Source organism: Oreochromis niloticus, linkage group LG2 (assembly GCF_001858045.2).
Source record: "Oreochromis niloticus isolate F11D_XX linkage group LG2, O_niloticus_UMD_NMBU, whole genome shotgun sequence".
Lineage (NCBI taxonomy): Eukaryota > Metazoa > Chordata > Actinopteri > Cichliformes > Cichlidae > Oreochromis > Oreochromis niloticus.
Window position 1 is genome coordinate 11160448 of NC_031966.2, and position 13982 is coordinate 11174429.

Genomic DNA, 13982 nt, shown 5'->3' on the forward strand with positions numbered 1-13982 from the left:
ACAAAACTTTCCAATTGGAGTTTGATGTTTTGCAACAGTGTCAGTTTCAAGGCCTTAATATCTTCACGGCCCCTCAGCTGAGTGTTATTCCCCTACTGTTGTGGTTAAACAGTATTCACAGCTCACGGCCTGTTCAGTACTCCCACTGCTCCGCTTGTTGTTTTTCTCTTCCCTTCAAATGATCAATTTCCAAAACAGCTAAACCTTTTAAGTCTGGTCGTTGCTGGTAAAAGTCAATCGCATTAACCCTTAAAGGTCAAGAATGTGTCACCATTATGTAGGAAAGCTGTTTTCGCAAGCCCCCTTTGAGTAAGATAAACTCAAGACAAAGTAATAACTGTCATTGTGCTTAGAAGAACCGACGGGCGACTGCAGCTGTGGTATGTTGGCTTTTTAAAGCTTCAGCTATTTATCTAAAGATATGTTTAGTTTTTGCAATATTAGACATTCTATTATTTACAATCTACTGCTATGGTGATGTGGTATTAATTATAAAATTACCCTTTAAAATGAGCATTGTCAGTTTTCAGTTTATCAGTATTTTGTACAGTGGAGACACATTGTAGTTCTTGTATTATTTAAGGTGCTATTTAGTCCTATTTGTATTTAGTCAAGTACAGTTGAGAAGAAAACTTGCTTAGAAATTAATGTGAAGGCTTTGATGACCTTCAAGATGTTGCAACAGAGAAAACCTATAGTTCAGATCTTAAGATTACACACCTGACTCCCACACATGCCCTGCATTTTGATGCTCGGGGTTTGTGTGGAGTTGCGTTGCCACCCCTTAACCACTTACCTTTGAACATATGAGTAGGTCAGGTGTGTGCTACTGTGGAAGAGAAAACCTTGGTTGACAAATGGCACGCACTAGCAGGTTTGGTAAATGGCATTGTCTTGCATCCTCACTGTGCCAACAGTAAAGGACATGGTTTCAGAATTTAGTTCTAGTTCTTTGGTTAAATACTCCTTTCCACAAAATAACAAAAAAATAGGTCATGTTGGCTCCTTTTCATTAGTTTTCCTATTTGCCTTTTGTCAGATCAGTCACGGTGACCCGATTTATGCAGGTTTTGTGAAAACCCACTTTCCATCCTTTTCTGACTGTGCAGAATTGTTCATTTTCATAAAATAATAAGCAGCGTTGGGCCAACCATTTGGGTGACTTTGCAAAGTGTGAAAATTGCAGATGTCTTAGATTTCACACAGAAAACATTAGTATTTTTTTTTTTTTATTAAGAAAATGGTAATGCCAGCATTAGTACACGGGAGTGGAAATGTAAGGAAAATATTTCTAAAGTTGAACTGTTTGAATCATAAAGATGTAAAATACTTTATCTCTAAAATGCTCGATGAACATGTGAATATTTTGTGTCTCCAAAGATGTTGTCACAATTTTTAGCTTGTTTATACCTGTTTATTGTGTGTTCTTAACTAGTATTTATCATCAGGCAAATTATTCCCAGACTATTTCAAGCTGATAAAGTGTGAAAACCTACTTTGCAGCTACTGACCAAACTCCCAGAGAATAACCAGCTATGCGTAAGCGACTCTCTGTATGTGTAGGCCAAAGAAACCAAAGATAAACTCTTCATTCTGGTTTTGATAACAGAAACTGCTGTCACAAGATAATTAAAAAAACCCGGCTCATTTTGCTGTTTTTTATTTTAAAGCTTTTATCAGATCATCAGATAAGGCACTGTACCCATATATATCAAGCACTTTTTGTGCAATCTGGTCACAACTGCATACTCAGAAGGAAAAAAGAAAAGTAGTTTAGCTTTCCTGTCTACTGGAATCAATATATGAAATTCCTCACATTTTATACAAGAAAACTTCCAATCAACTTTGTGGGTTACCATACTGAACTCTAATGCGCTGCAGGCTAATTTCATCAGCATTTTGCCGATGGTAAATTCCGGCTTGCAGATTTACCACTGGCCCTGTAAGCTTGTTTCGTTATGCTTCATTTATCAAACTTCATCTGTGATTGCTTATTTACCCGATGACAGTGTCAACAGGAGCCGAAATCTACATTTTGATATTAAAAATAGCAGCTGGTATCATCTTTGAATGCACTAATGATGACTATGAACAATAAACAATGGTTATAAACAAGCCTTGTAAACAAGCTGTGTCATCCCTCTTGTCATAGCAGTGAACAAGACCAGAAGAGGCAATCCCCCACCCACGGCAGCTTTGTATCTTCCTGTACACTTACGGTAATGAGCATGCTCACATTTCATAATCATTGATAATCTCCTTCATTTGTCGTTGCACCTAAAACAAAACAAGTCTTCGTGTTTCTCTCAGTCAGCATTTTAATTAAAAAACATAGACACTCACTTAAAAAATGCCAAGATGCGTGTGTTTCGTGCAAACTTTCAACCTTGCGCCTACTCTCTCCGCACCATGGCAATGCAAACTGTTCACAAAGGGGAGACCACAGTGTAGGAAATCATACTACTGCAAGTGGGAGTAGGAAGTCAACTCATTTTCAAGAAGAAGTAAATAAATCTGCCTCATAGTGTAACATGCTTGAACTGCAAACACAACATCTAATGACGGTGAATTCATGAAGATCCTTTTAACTTTCACTTAAACTACCTGAAAAGACAAAGAACACAACTTGCATGTTGTTTTTAGGCCACGCCACCCGTACTGAAACCATAATTAGATGAATTTACATTAAAGAGTATGTATTGGACACGTATTTTATTTATTGTATGCATAAGAAGAGGTACACGTGCAATAAACAAAAACAAAACAAAGCTGACATTTACGGTTTGAGCAAGCAATATCAAGTCAAAACAAAAACAAATTATGATACTGATGAGCAACAAGTGTGGCCGAGCTACGTAATAATGAAATACAGTAGCAGAAAAATAGACAAATCATTTGTTGACAAAAAAATGAAACATTTACTTTTGATTGACATCTGGTTTTAGGTCACCTCACACTAATAACTCGTGGCAAAAATGGTATTTAGAAAAATGAACGGGGGTCTACTCTTAACCAACTTCAATAAAATGTAAAAGAAAAAAATACAAAAAATGTTATTTATGCTTTATTTTCAGTGTAAAGTAAGAAAAAGGCACATAAGCATAACTTGTACACAGATCTAAGTTGAATGCATTGCAGATATAACTGTTAAATCACAGTCTCCTAATATGATGTCATTTAAGTAACACAGATTTAAATATTTATTCATCCTGTGACATCTCAAGTTCTCAATCTCAGTTCACACTAAAGTGACGTTAATCCAACTTACCTGTCGGTACCAAGACATTCTAATTATTGTTATATTAATAATAATAAACTCATGTAATTTTAAGAGTTTTGTATCCATTAGTGAGATGTGATTGCACCGAGGTAATTACATATGCTGCTCTCAGTCTTGTTGACATTCGTCTACGTGTTGTTTAAGACAAAGCGCGACTTGAAACAAGACGCACTGTTTTGTCGCTGTGTTTAACACTCTGGCTGACCACAAAGAACATTTCGCAGTGTGGCATGCCACGTCTGACCAAGACTGTTAGTCATCATTGAAAAACATGTCTCAGTAGAGCACTGTTTTGCAAAGTTCTAGATATCTGACGATAAGATTTCAAGAGTTCCACTTTCAACTAAGCCACTATGTTTAAGAGAAGTTTTAATTGATGGCCTTTTTGTCATAGTCGCATAGATGAATTAATTTTAGTTTTATGTCAGTTTGAATAACTACAGTACGACTAATCCAGCTAACTCTTGTGATGCTTTGAAATTAAGTGCAGTGCCTCAGAAGACAAAGTAGAATTTCAAAGTTTTCCTCACACATAAAATTTTGTGAGAATCGGGTCCGGTTGAACGCTAGATGTCCATTGTTATGCATCAACTTTTGCCAATTGCTTGCTCATAGTGTGTTGTCTTAATGTTGGGTTTTTTTCTGTATTACTGTAGCTTTACAATATAAAGTTGCTGTTGTGACTTGGCGCTATATAAATTAAATTGAATTTAATCGATGACCATTCACTAGCTGTAAATTCCCCAGACTATTCCCTATGCTACTCTTTTATTGGTTCAAGTGGGCATAACAAGTACGTTGTACCAGGAAACAAGTTGTCTTAATTTCATTACCAACCGATAGACAAATGCCAATATTTTTGTCATCCAAGGTTTTGTGGTGTACTTGCAGTGTGAGATCAAATGGCCATGCAGGTAATAAATGCATGTGGGAACCAAAAAACAGGAACGTTAATTTGAAACCACTGGCTGTAGTCTGACTAGTTTTCTATTAGCTTTTAACCACTATGCAGAAAGGAAGTGTTGAACAGGATATCTGTTGCGTGGATATCCTGGTTAAACTGAAAAACTTCTAGCCCAGCAGACTAAACTGACAGAATAACTGTTTAAAGTGAGCTTGCAGGGGGATAGTCAGTCTCAAACTGGGGCCTTCATTTTTGTTAAACCACATCAACACATTTACCATTTTTACATGCATTAGATACAAAAACAATAGAGTTGCACTGAGTAATTTCTTCTGTTCTTCTTTAATTTACTCATATTTGTAATGAATAAAATGTAACAGCTTTTTTCTCCCTGACTGCCCGTTTAATCAGAATGACTAAACACAACTAACCAGTTGTAAATCTTTGTAATTTTTAGTTATTATTTTAAGATTATTGTTTTTGATTGGAATTGAAAACTGGTGAATCAATTAATACGTATGACCCTCCCGATAAAGTAAAAATGAGGTAGATTTTCATTTCTTGAGAGGATTTTCCTATTACTGGTTTATTATTTAGTCATTAATAAACATTTTGGGTTTTTTTTACAACTCAAATAAGCTATTTGACAAAAAAGGGGGGAAAATGATGCACAGAATCCGTTGTTGGACCTGCAACTGGAAAAAGAAGCTAAGAGCTATGAAATGTAAATGATACATCCTTATGCTTATGTAACACCTTGAACAATCTTGCACCTTTATTTCCACTGCATTTCTTTAATGATAAGGGCCTTGTTCCTTATCTCCTCCACTAATCTCTATGATGGGGGAGGAAAGGTTTTATGAATTCCTCATTTCAACAACGCTGCTTTGTAAGACTCTTAGACGTAAAAACACAAACCAGCACACCACAGGTGGGTTAGGAGGGATTCTCTGGTGGCAGCCAGATGAGGAAATTCTTTTGAATTTTTAATCTACCTGTGGACACTTTTTCCTTTCTGTGTGCGCATTACAGAAGGTACTCCTGATAAGATGCTGAGGGTGATGCACCTCTTAGACCAGTCGGAGCCCCCACCCACCTGTTCCCTTACGCTGACGAAGAGAGAAAACAGACGAGAGGGGTTTTCTCTTTCACTCTCACTTCCTCTCTTCTGGTTGCCGTAGATTGTTGTAAAGATTGTGTGTATGGAGAGAACTTGCGCACTAACACTGACGGGGCAGAAAGACTGTGGTAGTATGAACATGGACATACTGACTAACCTATGATACAATCTGAAATTCCAAAATGTGTAAGTTGTTAAGTGGAGTAGATGACCATCATTAAATATTCAGTGATATTTCCATAAAAGGTTTCCTACAGCTAAAATATAACTGTGATTAAAGACTATGTTGTTTATTATTATTATTATTATGATGATGACAACCAATCTATTATAATAAAAATCGAGCTCATCGACTACATGTCTTTGTCTTTTTAACACAATTACCTCAGAAGCGGGTTTTAGTCATTATCTTTTAAAACTGCCCAATGATAAGTCCCATTTCAGTGAAAGCATAAAGGAGACTATTTACATTTGGCACTGACATTCAGTTGAACTCACGGACAATGAGATATAATATGGGATATAATTCGGATCGTCAAAATTTCACGTCCATCCGATTCTCATGAAAAACGGTGTCTCAGGAGTCAAAAAAGGAAAACTTTTTCTCTTGACCAAATTATTTATAAAGTTAAAAATATGAAGAATTCGTGAGGACAGTGCTACGAAAATCCCCTAGAATGGGTGCTTAATTATGCAATATTAATAGAATGTTGCATGTTGGTTTCATGCAGCCAACATGGTGACAATGTTACTTTAATACCAAGTTTGTGACGGTGATGGACAAAACAATGTAGGCAAAATGGCAACAGAGCATGAAATGATACAGAGGCAAAGGTGTGTAAAACTTTTATTTTTAAACTGCATCCCAGTGATGATGATTGACATGTCTAACATCATGTCAACACAACACAAACACACCTATACAAACAATGCAATCAACGATAATTCAAACAAAGTCAAGTAAAGCTGAGCACGGGCTTTGTCGATCTTTTTGAAGTACAAAGTTATACAGACCTATGCAACTTCTACAAATAAAAGTGAGAAATATGACTGCTGTTTTGTCTCACTGTGGTGAACCAATGCATCAGATGACTGACATAATGTATGTTTGACATAAGCAAAACGTACAAAAATTCCCAATATACAGAAGTGCTTTCGTGCGAGTGCGAGTTAAACTACAGACAAACCTGAAAGTGAAAGAAAATAAATAGTAATTTTACCTCTTTATTCGGCATTCACAAACATCTTGTGTAAGTTAACCAGAATCGAGTGTTTATTCGATCACTTTTACAAGCTATTCAGTTTTTACACATGTGGCAATAAAAAACTAAATATAAGTAATATGTGGCGTTGCTTATCCTTGGAGCATCTTCATTTTTGATTGCAATTTCCTTCTGTGCGTATTTTTAGTACAAAAAATATTAATTTGAACTAACAAAAACACAAAAGAAAAGACAGGCAATCCAATAGCAATTACCTATACTCCTCATAGCTGTCGTAATATATATATATATATATATGGATAAAACTGAACTGTTGATCTGTTGCTCAGCAAAAGTGGCAGCAACTAAGTTGAGTTATTTGAAGAAAGAACAGACACAATCTTTTCAACCAGTTTTGGATCTGCCTTGAGAGCTACTGATAATAATGAACACCTAGGAACGACCAGATGCTTAACCGCCTCACCTACAAAAATAGTTGATCATCAAATAATTACAATGTAATTACAACACATGACATAATGACAACATTTCTTTATAAAACCTTTATTTTTTTCCCGTGCACACCGTCATTAATCTATTTCTGTGAGTGTGTAACAGCATGTGTCATCCTTTTGAAATGACGTGACACTGTCAGTCCTGTCCATAATGACACATGCAACTGTTTCAAGGCATTTCATAAGCAGACCCCCTTAAGCCGCTGTACGTTTCCTTGATCTTGCAAGTGGACAAAGAAATTTGTAAGAGACAAAAGAGTGAAATAGCAGCATAAAGAACTACTCAGCAAATGTTACTCCAATATTAGCTTACTTTCTTATGCACTATGAAAACACAACATATATATATCTATATGTATTTTTTTTTACGTCCCTTTGGTAAAACATTAACTCTTACAAAGGGTTTCCTGTTGTTGCAGAAGATATTTGTCCGTGTAGGTGGCCACAATGCAGTGAATGCATTCAGGTTGTCAATACCACACCTACAAAGAATACCTATGACACGGTACAAGCTGTGGCTCCACTGATTCAAAGTGAAAATGGGAAGTGTCGTCGTCGTTCCTCTAGTTTCCGGGTGAGTCGGGTGCACTCAAACGAGTTTACATTCACACACACTAGCATCTATAGGCCCCACGCACGCGCGGCTTGACGCCAGTTTCGGATCACGTAGTGGTGACTGCCAGTGGAAAAGAAAATTTCATTACTCACACACTAGTTTCTGCAGTTTTCCTCTCTTACTCTGTAAAAGCGGTTTTCCTGTGTCCTCAGGGATAAGTATAAAAAGGTAAGCGACACAAGTATCTGCATTTTCAGTAAAACTTGGGTAAAGCGTCTTTTGGTGAATCGGTGCCTGCTGCTGACACTTAACAATATGAAGCTGATCGTTTTTTGCCTTTTCACAGTCTACTGTTGCTCTTTGGTCAAAGCATCACCTTTGGAGCGCAAAAAACTACAAGAAGTCCTTAGAGAGCTGAAAATGCTCAAACGCGACCTTCCGGTTAGTTCATCTACATCAACTTTTTAACTGCTTTAACTGCATTTGACAACTTGCTTTCTAACTAACTTTCATTACCTAATGCAATCTTTTTTGACTTCATTTTGCAGAACACAGAACTAATGATGAATACTCCACCAAAGGATATTGAGGTAAGCAAAACTACTTTAATCTAAAATAATGCAGACCATATGGTCACCACTACGATAAATATCGGTGGTTGCTTACTCATTGTTGTTATGCTCCCACTTACTGTAGTTAGTTTGTCAGGCGCCGGGTACTGTAGGAGTACATCAAATGATGTGTGAAATACTAAAATGTGCAGGGTGATAAGCAGCTGTAAAACTCGAAACTCAAAGGCTAAAGGTCCAGATTTAAATTTAGCATCTGCTCTTTGATCACAATACTTCAAAATAAATGACTGTCAGATTAAGCAGCAGAGGAACTGTCAGACTAAAACGTTTACAGAGTAAAATGTAAGCATTTAAAATTTAATTTAGCAAAAATAAAATCCACATAATTAAGTGTTAGACAGGATTATAACTACATTATACATTTCTTGGTTTAATTAGAAACAAAAATATGACTATTATACAGAATATTATTAAAACTTTGCACTATGAGACCATGCATTTTAGTTATTTTTCTGAGTTGATTTGACTAAAATGAAATCCTCAAAAAGGCCATATTTATTTCAATATTTATAAATAGAAATGACAATATTTACTTTAAAGACTCTATAGCACATCTTAGTAATGAAACCTAAAAACATTTTGTAAAGTTTTGCAATGCTCTTGTGGACAAATCCTACATAGTCTCATTATGTGCCCTTTATATAACTAGACTTGTAAATGTTTATTAAGATGCACTGCATTACTAGTAAATTCTAATCAGCCTTCTTTCTTGTCAGGCTTATTCATTTTCATTCAGTGAGTCAACTCAAGAGTGTGCTCAGTGGATTTTTTTCATTTTCTCACAGCTTCCTTTGAGTGAAATGTGATGAGTAATCAAGCAGAGAGCAGACAAAACCATTACACTTCCTCACGCCACCTCTCAAACTCTGAGCATTTGACAGAATGCTAGAAAACTTTTGAGTCAATATTCTGTTTAACATCTTGCAAATTACAGTTTATCTCACACCGCGAATGATGAGGATTACCAAGCATCTGATCTTGCTTTGCAAAACAAAGATTATGGTTTCAAAATGAGAATCACAACACTAAACTAAAGCACTAATGATAAGAATTAACAATAACTGTAGCAGAATTTCAGATTTTTAAATGCAGCAAAATAAATTACGGCTAATTCGCTAGGCAGATATAAAACACTCAAAAAAAAACACTCAAAAAAACTTTGACCCAAGCTGGCTGAGTTCACGGGTGTCACACCACACTGGAAAATGAGTATCTAAACAGAAACAAGTGTTTCACATGGGGAAAAATTGCATTGTATCATCAGCATTTTCATTCAGATTTTTGGAGGGAAACAATTCATAAAAAAAAAACAAAAAAAAAAAAACCCTCTTTCACTTAACAGAAAGTTATCATTGAAATAGTGGAAACTCTGTTTGGTTCAGTTTCATTTTATGTAAAAATGTTATTTGTGTGCATCAGATTGGAAAGTCAACTACAATGAAGTCATGACATGAAACTACAAACAATAGCTTTCTTGGAACAATTATTTTTGAAACAAAGAAAACTCTCATTTTCATAGCCAACTGTAAATGAAGCAGAACTGTGCATGCATCAAGCTGTTGTGTTGGTGCTCCGTGTGATACATCTCATTTAAAAAAGCAAATGTATTTAAAAAGACCAACCGGAACCCTGACATATATATGTTCGTGTGTAAGCTGGGATAATCATGATGTCGTATTCATTATCATTTCCTTTTCTTTTCATAACAGGACTGCTGTTGTCTGACAGCCTTAACTTGCTTTCGGGAGACTCTGCTTGAACATTTTGGCATAAGTGGAAAATACCAGAAAAAACTTTACAAGAGTCTTAATCATACCCTTACTGTAAGTACACTATCATAATAAACCATATACCTTAAGTCTTATTCTAAAGACTAATGTCAACATTCTGGTACACTGCATTTCTAAAACTGGTGTATTTCTTTCAACCATTGCAGATCAATGGACTGAACTTTTGTAACACAGAAACTTCTACGGTAAGTAAAAATTCGTCAGCACTGCTTTTTTTCTCGATTGTGACTATTGTTTTTTTTTTTTGTTTGTACACAGACTCTTGTAGTAAATGACCATTGAAGTAAACTCCTTTCTTCTATGTTTCTTTTTAGAACAACTGCTCAACCTGCCACTCACATCCTAAGGAAAAAGCATCAGAGTTTTTCAACAGACTGGAGTCTCTGGTTCAAAGGGTAAGACTATTTCAGATATATTTCAGAAAGCTATACATAAAATACTAGACCATTTTGTTTTTACAGTAAGCTTAAAATAAAAAAGGCTATGCTCTTTAATATTTTCATAAATGTATTAATTTGCTGTCCAAACTAGCATCAAGTATTTATTTTCATTTCTTTTTAGGGTATAAGCAGAATCTGAGATGAGCTGAAGATCCAGTAGCAACTTTAGAGAAGACACTACTTTGTAAAGGGCCAAGCACGTCAAAGACTGCATCTTACAGCCTGATAAATATTTAACTTATTTATTATTTATTTATATTGAAATGGTTAACTCACAGCTATCAGGAAAGCTGCTCTGCTGCCACCTAGTGGACTTGGTACCCTCAGTCAGTGAGAGGGAAAATTAATTTATTCATTCATTTTGTAGTTCTCAAAGAATAGTTTATAATGACATTTATACTGTGTATGAATTTCCTTAGTACATAAATTATTTTGTCAAACAACTGTACCATCTGAAAATATCAAATTAATTACCATACATTATTTGATGTGCCTAGTTTATATGAAGGACAGATTCTCTGCTTGTAGCAGGAACTGAAACACAAGTGTTCTATTTTTTTTTTTTTTAAGCAAATGGGCATTTTTTTTTCATTCTGGGAGTGGTCCATTGTATAGTTAACATGTCGTAACTTTCTCTTGTCAACTTCATATAAATGGCAGATTGATATTAATAAAGACAGTGTCTAACTGTGCTATCAAACTATATTTATTATATAGTTTGCATGTTTAGATATTTATTGTTCAAATATTTGATACCAAGTACAAGTTTTTAGTATTACCTTTTTATATGTAATGGACTATACTGAGAAAAATAAATATAAATGAAATTCGCAGAAAGTGGAAGAGAAATTGTGTTGATGTTATTCATGTTTTTTGGTTGTTTTTTGTGCTCGTATGACGGGGTGTGAATGGGTTAATGAGGCATGTTGTTCAAAGCGCTTTGAGTGCTCAAGTAGAGTAGAAAATCACAAATAAAAGAACCAGTCCGTTTACTATGTTTTGACCTGACAAGGTCCTGGAGGCTCTTCCTGAAATGTAAAGATACATTTTCAAAGAGTTTAAGTTTAATCCAAGTGTTGCATTCAGAAGCTGTAAAACAACAATATGTGAGAGACAGCTGGAACACTAGGAGTGGCTAAATCAATATATCTCTGAAGAAAAGAAAAAAAAAGAAAAAAAAAAAGAAGAGAGAATTGGTAAAATGAATAGGTTGTCCTGGATGTCTATGGAAGACAACAGTGATGGATGATCACAAAATCTTTCCATGGTAAAGAACGACACCTTCTGGACAAGACTATGTACAAGAGAGCAGAGGCTTGCACAGGCTTATTCAAGGTTCAAACCATACTAGTTTCATAAAACTCTGAGCAATACTCTATGAGTGGAAGCAAATCTTGTGAAAATGAAAAAGTGCCCATGACAACACAAGAACCATGGCTCTGAGACCCATTAAGTGATCACTGAGCACCTTTGGCCAGATGAGCTGAACAGAAAAAGCTAAAAATAAAAAGGTTTGTAGACATGACACTAAGATCAGCAGGAAGATAAAAGGGTAGCGCTCATGATCCAAATTATATTACGTAACCTGTAAAGCACAATGAAGGTAATGTCATGCGTAGGCATGCATAGCTTCTAGTGGCACAGTCTGACTAATGTTTGCTGAAGATACAGTTAGGGCCATATATATTTGGACACTGACAGAAGTTTTATTTTTACCTGTTTACCGAAACATATTCCAATTATAGTTACATAATGGACATGGACATACTCTGTAAACTCTCAGCTTTCGTTTCAGGGTATCCACATTCAAATGGATGAAGGGTTTAGGAGTTCCAGATCCTTAATATGTGCCATCCCCTTTTTAAAATGTCCAAAAATAAATGTAGAGTTGACGCAAAGGCTATTTCATGGGCAGGTGGGGGCAATTCTTTCGTTATGTCATTATTAATTAAGCAGATATAAAGCCTGGAGTTGATTTGAGGTGTGGTGCTTGTATTTGGAAGATTTTGCTGTAAACAGACAAAATGTGGTCAAAGGAGCTCTCTGTGCAGGTGAAACAAGTCATCCTTAAGCTGCGAAAACAGAAAAAACCCATCCGAGAAATTGCTACAATACTGGGAGTGGCAAAATCTACAGTTTGGCAAATTCTGAGAAATGGTAAATGGTAAATGGCCTGTATTTATATAGCGCAAGAAAGCGAAAGAAAGCAAGCATCGGTGAACTCACCAACGGAAAAAGACCTGAAAGTCTATGGAAGACAACAGTGGTGGATGATCACAGAATATTTTCCATGGTGAGGAGAAAACCCTTCACAACAGCCAACCAAGCAAACAACCCTCTCCAGGAGGTATGAGTATCAATATCCTCATAAAGAGAAGGCTATATAATTGTAAATACAGAGGGTTCACCTTCAAGGTGCAAGCCACTCATAAGCCTCAAGAATAGAAAGGCTAAAGTGAAGCTTGCTAAAAAAAACCATCTAAAAAAAAAAAAGCCAGCACAGTTCTGGAAAAATACTCTTTCTACAGATGAAACCAAGACCAACCTCTACCAGAATAATGGCAGGAAAAAAGTATGGAGAGAGAGTGAAACAGCTCATGATCCAAAGTATACCACATCATCTGTAAAACATGCCACAGGCAGTGTGATGGCTTGTGCATGCATGGTTGCCCATGCACGGCTGATTCTAAGTAACTATAATTGTCTAAGCATGTTGTGCTTATGGCATGTGTAATCAAATATTGCTTGGATGGAGAATCAGTCATTCCCATTAAAACTTTAATGTTAAGTTATGAAATGAAACAGCCTTTTACCATTAATAGGTCGCTGAAATAGCAATTCCGACTGGGATATACTAAAACACAGGTGTCGAACTCCAAGCCTTGAGGGCCGGTGTGCTGCAGGTTTTAGATGTGCCTTGATCCATTTAAATGGCTGAATTGCCTCCTCAACATGTCTTGAAGTTCTCCAGAAGCCTGTTAATGAACTAATCATTTGATTCAGGTGTGTTGACCCAGGATGATATCTAAAATCTGCAGGACACCGGGCCTCGAGGCCTGGAGTTCGACACCCCTGTACTAATGGTAGGATTGTAATTCTTGAGGAGCGAAGATGAAGAACCTACCCACCACCAGAGGGCAGTATATTGGCAAGTGTTAAATATATATTAAAGTGTATTAAGATTTTCAAAAAGACTTGAAAACAAAAATCCAGTGTTAGCTGTTCAAACCTAATAAAATTTTTTGAGAATATCAAATGTACGGATTTATGCTCATATAGTGTTTAACATGACATCAAACTTATGTAGCCTTAAAAAAGCTGAACTTTTACAAGTAAAATCCAAGTAATACATGTGAGTAACCTTGTTCTTTCTGAATTTTTCACCAATGTTTTTGAATGTTATGAACAGGTGGATTTTCAGAGTTTGCAAATGTGGTAAAACCATGTGTGAAAAGATATATGAGAAAAACACCACAGACTTCAAAAAGCATGCAGCAACCTGGCAGTCCAAAAGCCACTAAAAACTCTCATAATGACATAAGC

General features: G+C 36.0%; 1 protein-coding gene across 4 annotated transcripts; it reads left to right on the plus strand.

The window, feature by feature from the left end:
• Positions 1 to 231: 231 nt before the first annotated feature.
• Positions 232 to 12894, plus strand: il21 (interleukin 21). 4 transcript variants are annotated; one of them, XM_025910003.1, is made up of 8 exons: positions 232 to 380; positions 2153 to 2219; positions 5217 to 8018; positions 8126 to 8167; positions 9919 to 10032; positions 10146 to 10184; positions 10314 to 10394; positions 10561 to 12894. In XM_025910003.1, exons 3-8 carry the CDS (start codon positions 7893 to 7895, stop codon positions 10576 to 10578), a joined length of 420 nt encoding a protein of 139 aa, XP_025765788.1. In that variant the 5' UTR covers positions 232 to 380; positions 2153 to 2219; positions 5217 to 7892; the 3' UTR covers positions 10579 to 12894. The 4 variants fall into 4 exon arrangements, with proteins under 4 accessions (XP_025765788.1, XP_019219381.2, XP_025765791.1 ...); XM_019363836.2 differs by having other exon boundaries at positions 7441 to 8018; XM_025910006.1 differs by having other exon boundaries at positions 7444 to 8018.
• Positions 12895 to 13982: the final 1088 nt, after the last annotated feature.

Excerpts from the sequence above, each read along its gene's own strand:
- il21 (XM_025910003.1), top strand. The coding sequence starts at position 7,893 with ATGAAGCTGATCGTTTTTTGCCTTTTCACAGTCTACTGTTGCTCTTTG. Across the intron at positions 8,019-8,125 it reads TGCTCAAACGCGACCTTCCG|AACACAGAACTAATGATGAA; the intron begins GTTAGTTCATCT and ends TTCATTTTGCAG. Across the intron at positions 8,168-9,918 it reads CTCCACCAAAGGATATTGAG|GACTGCTGTTGTCTGACAGC; the intron begins GTAAGCAAAACT and ends TTTTCATAACAG.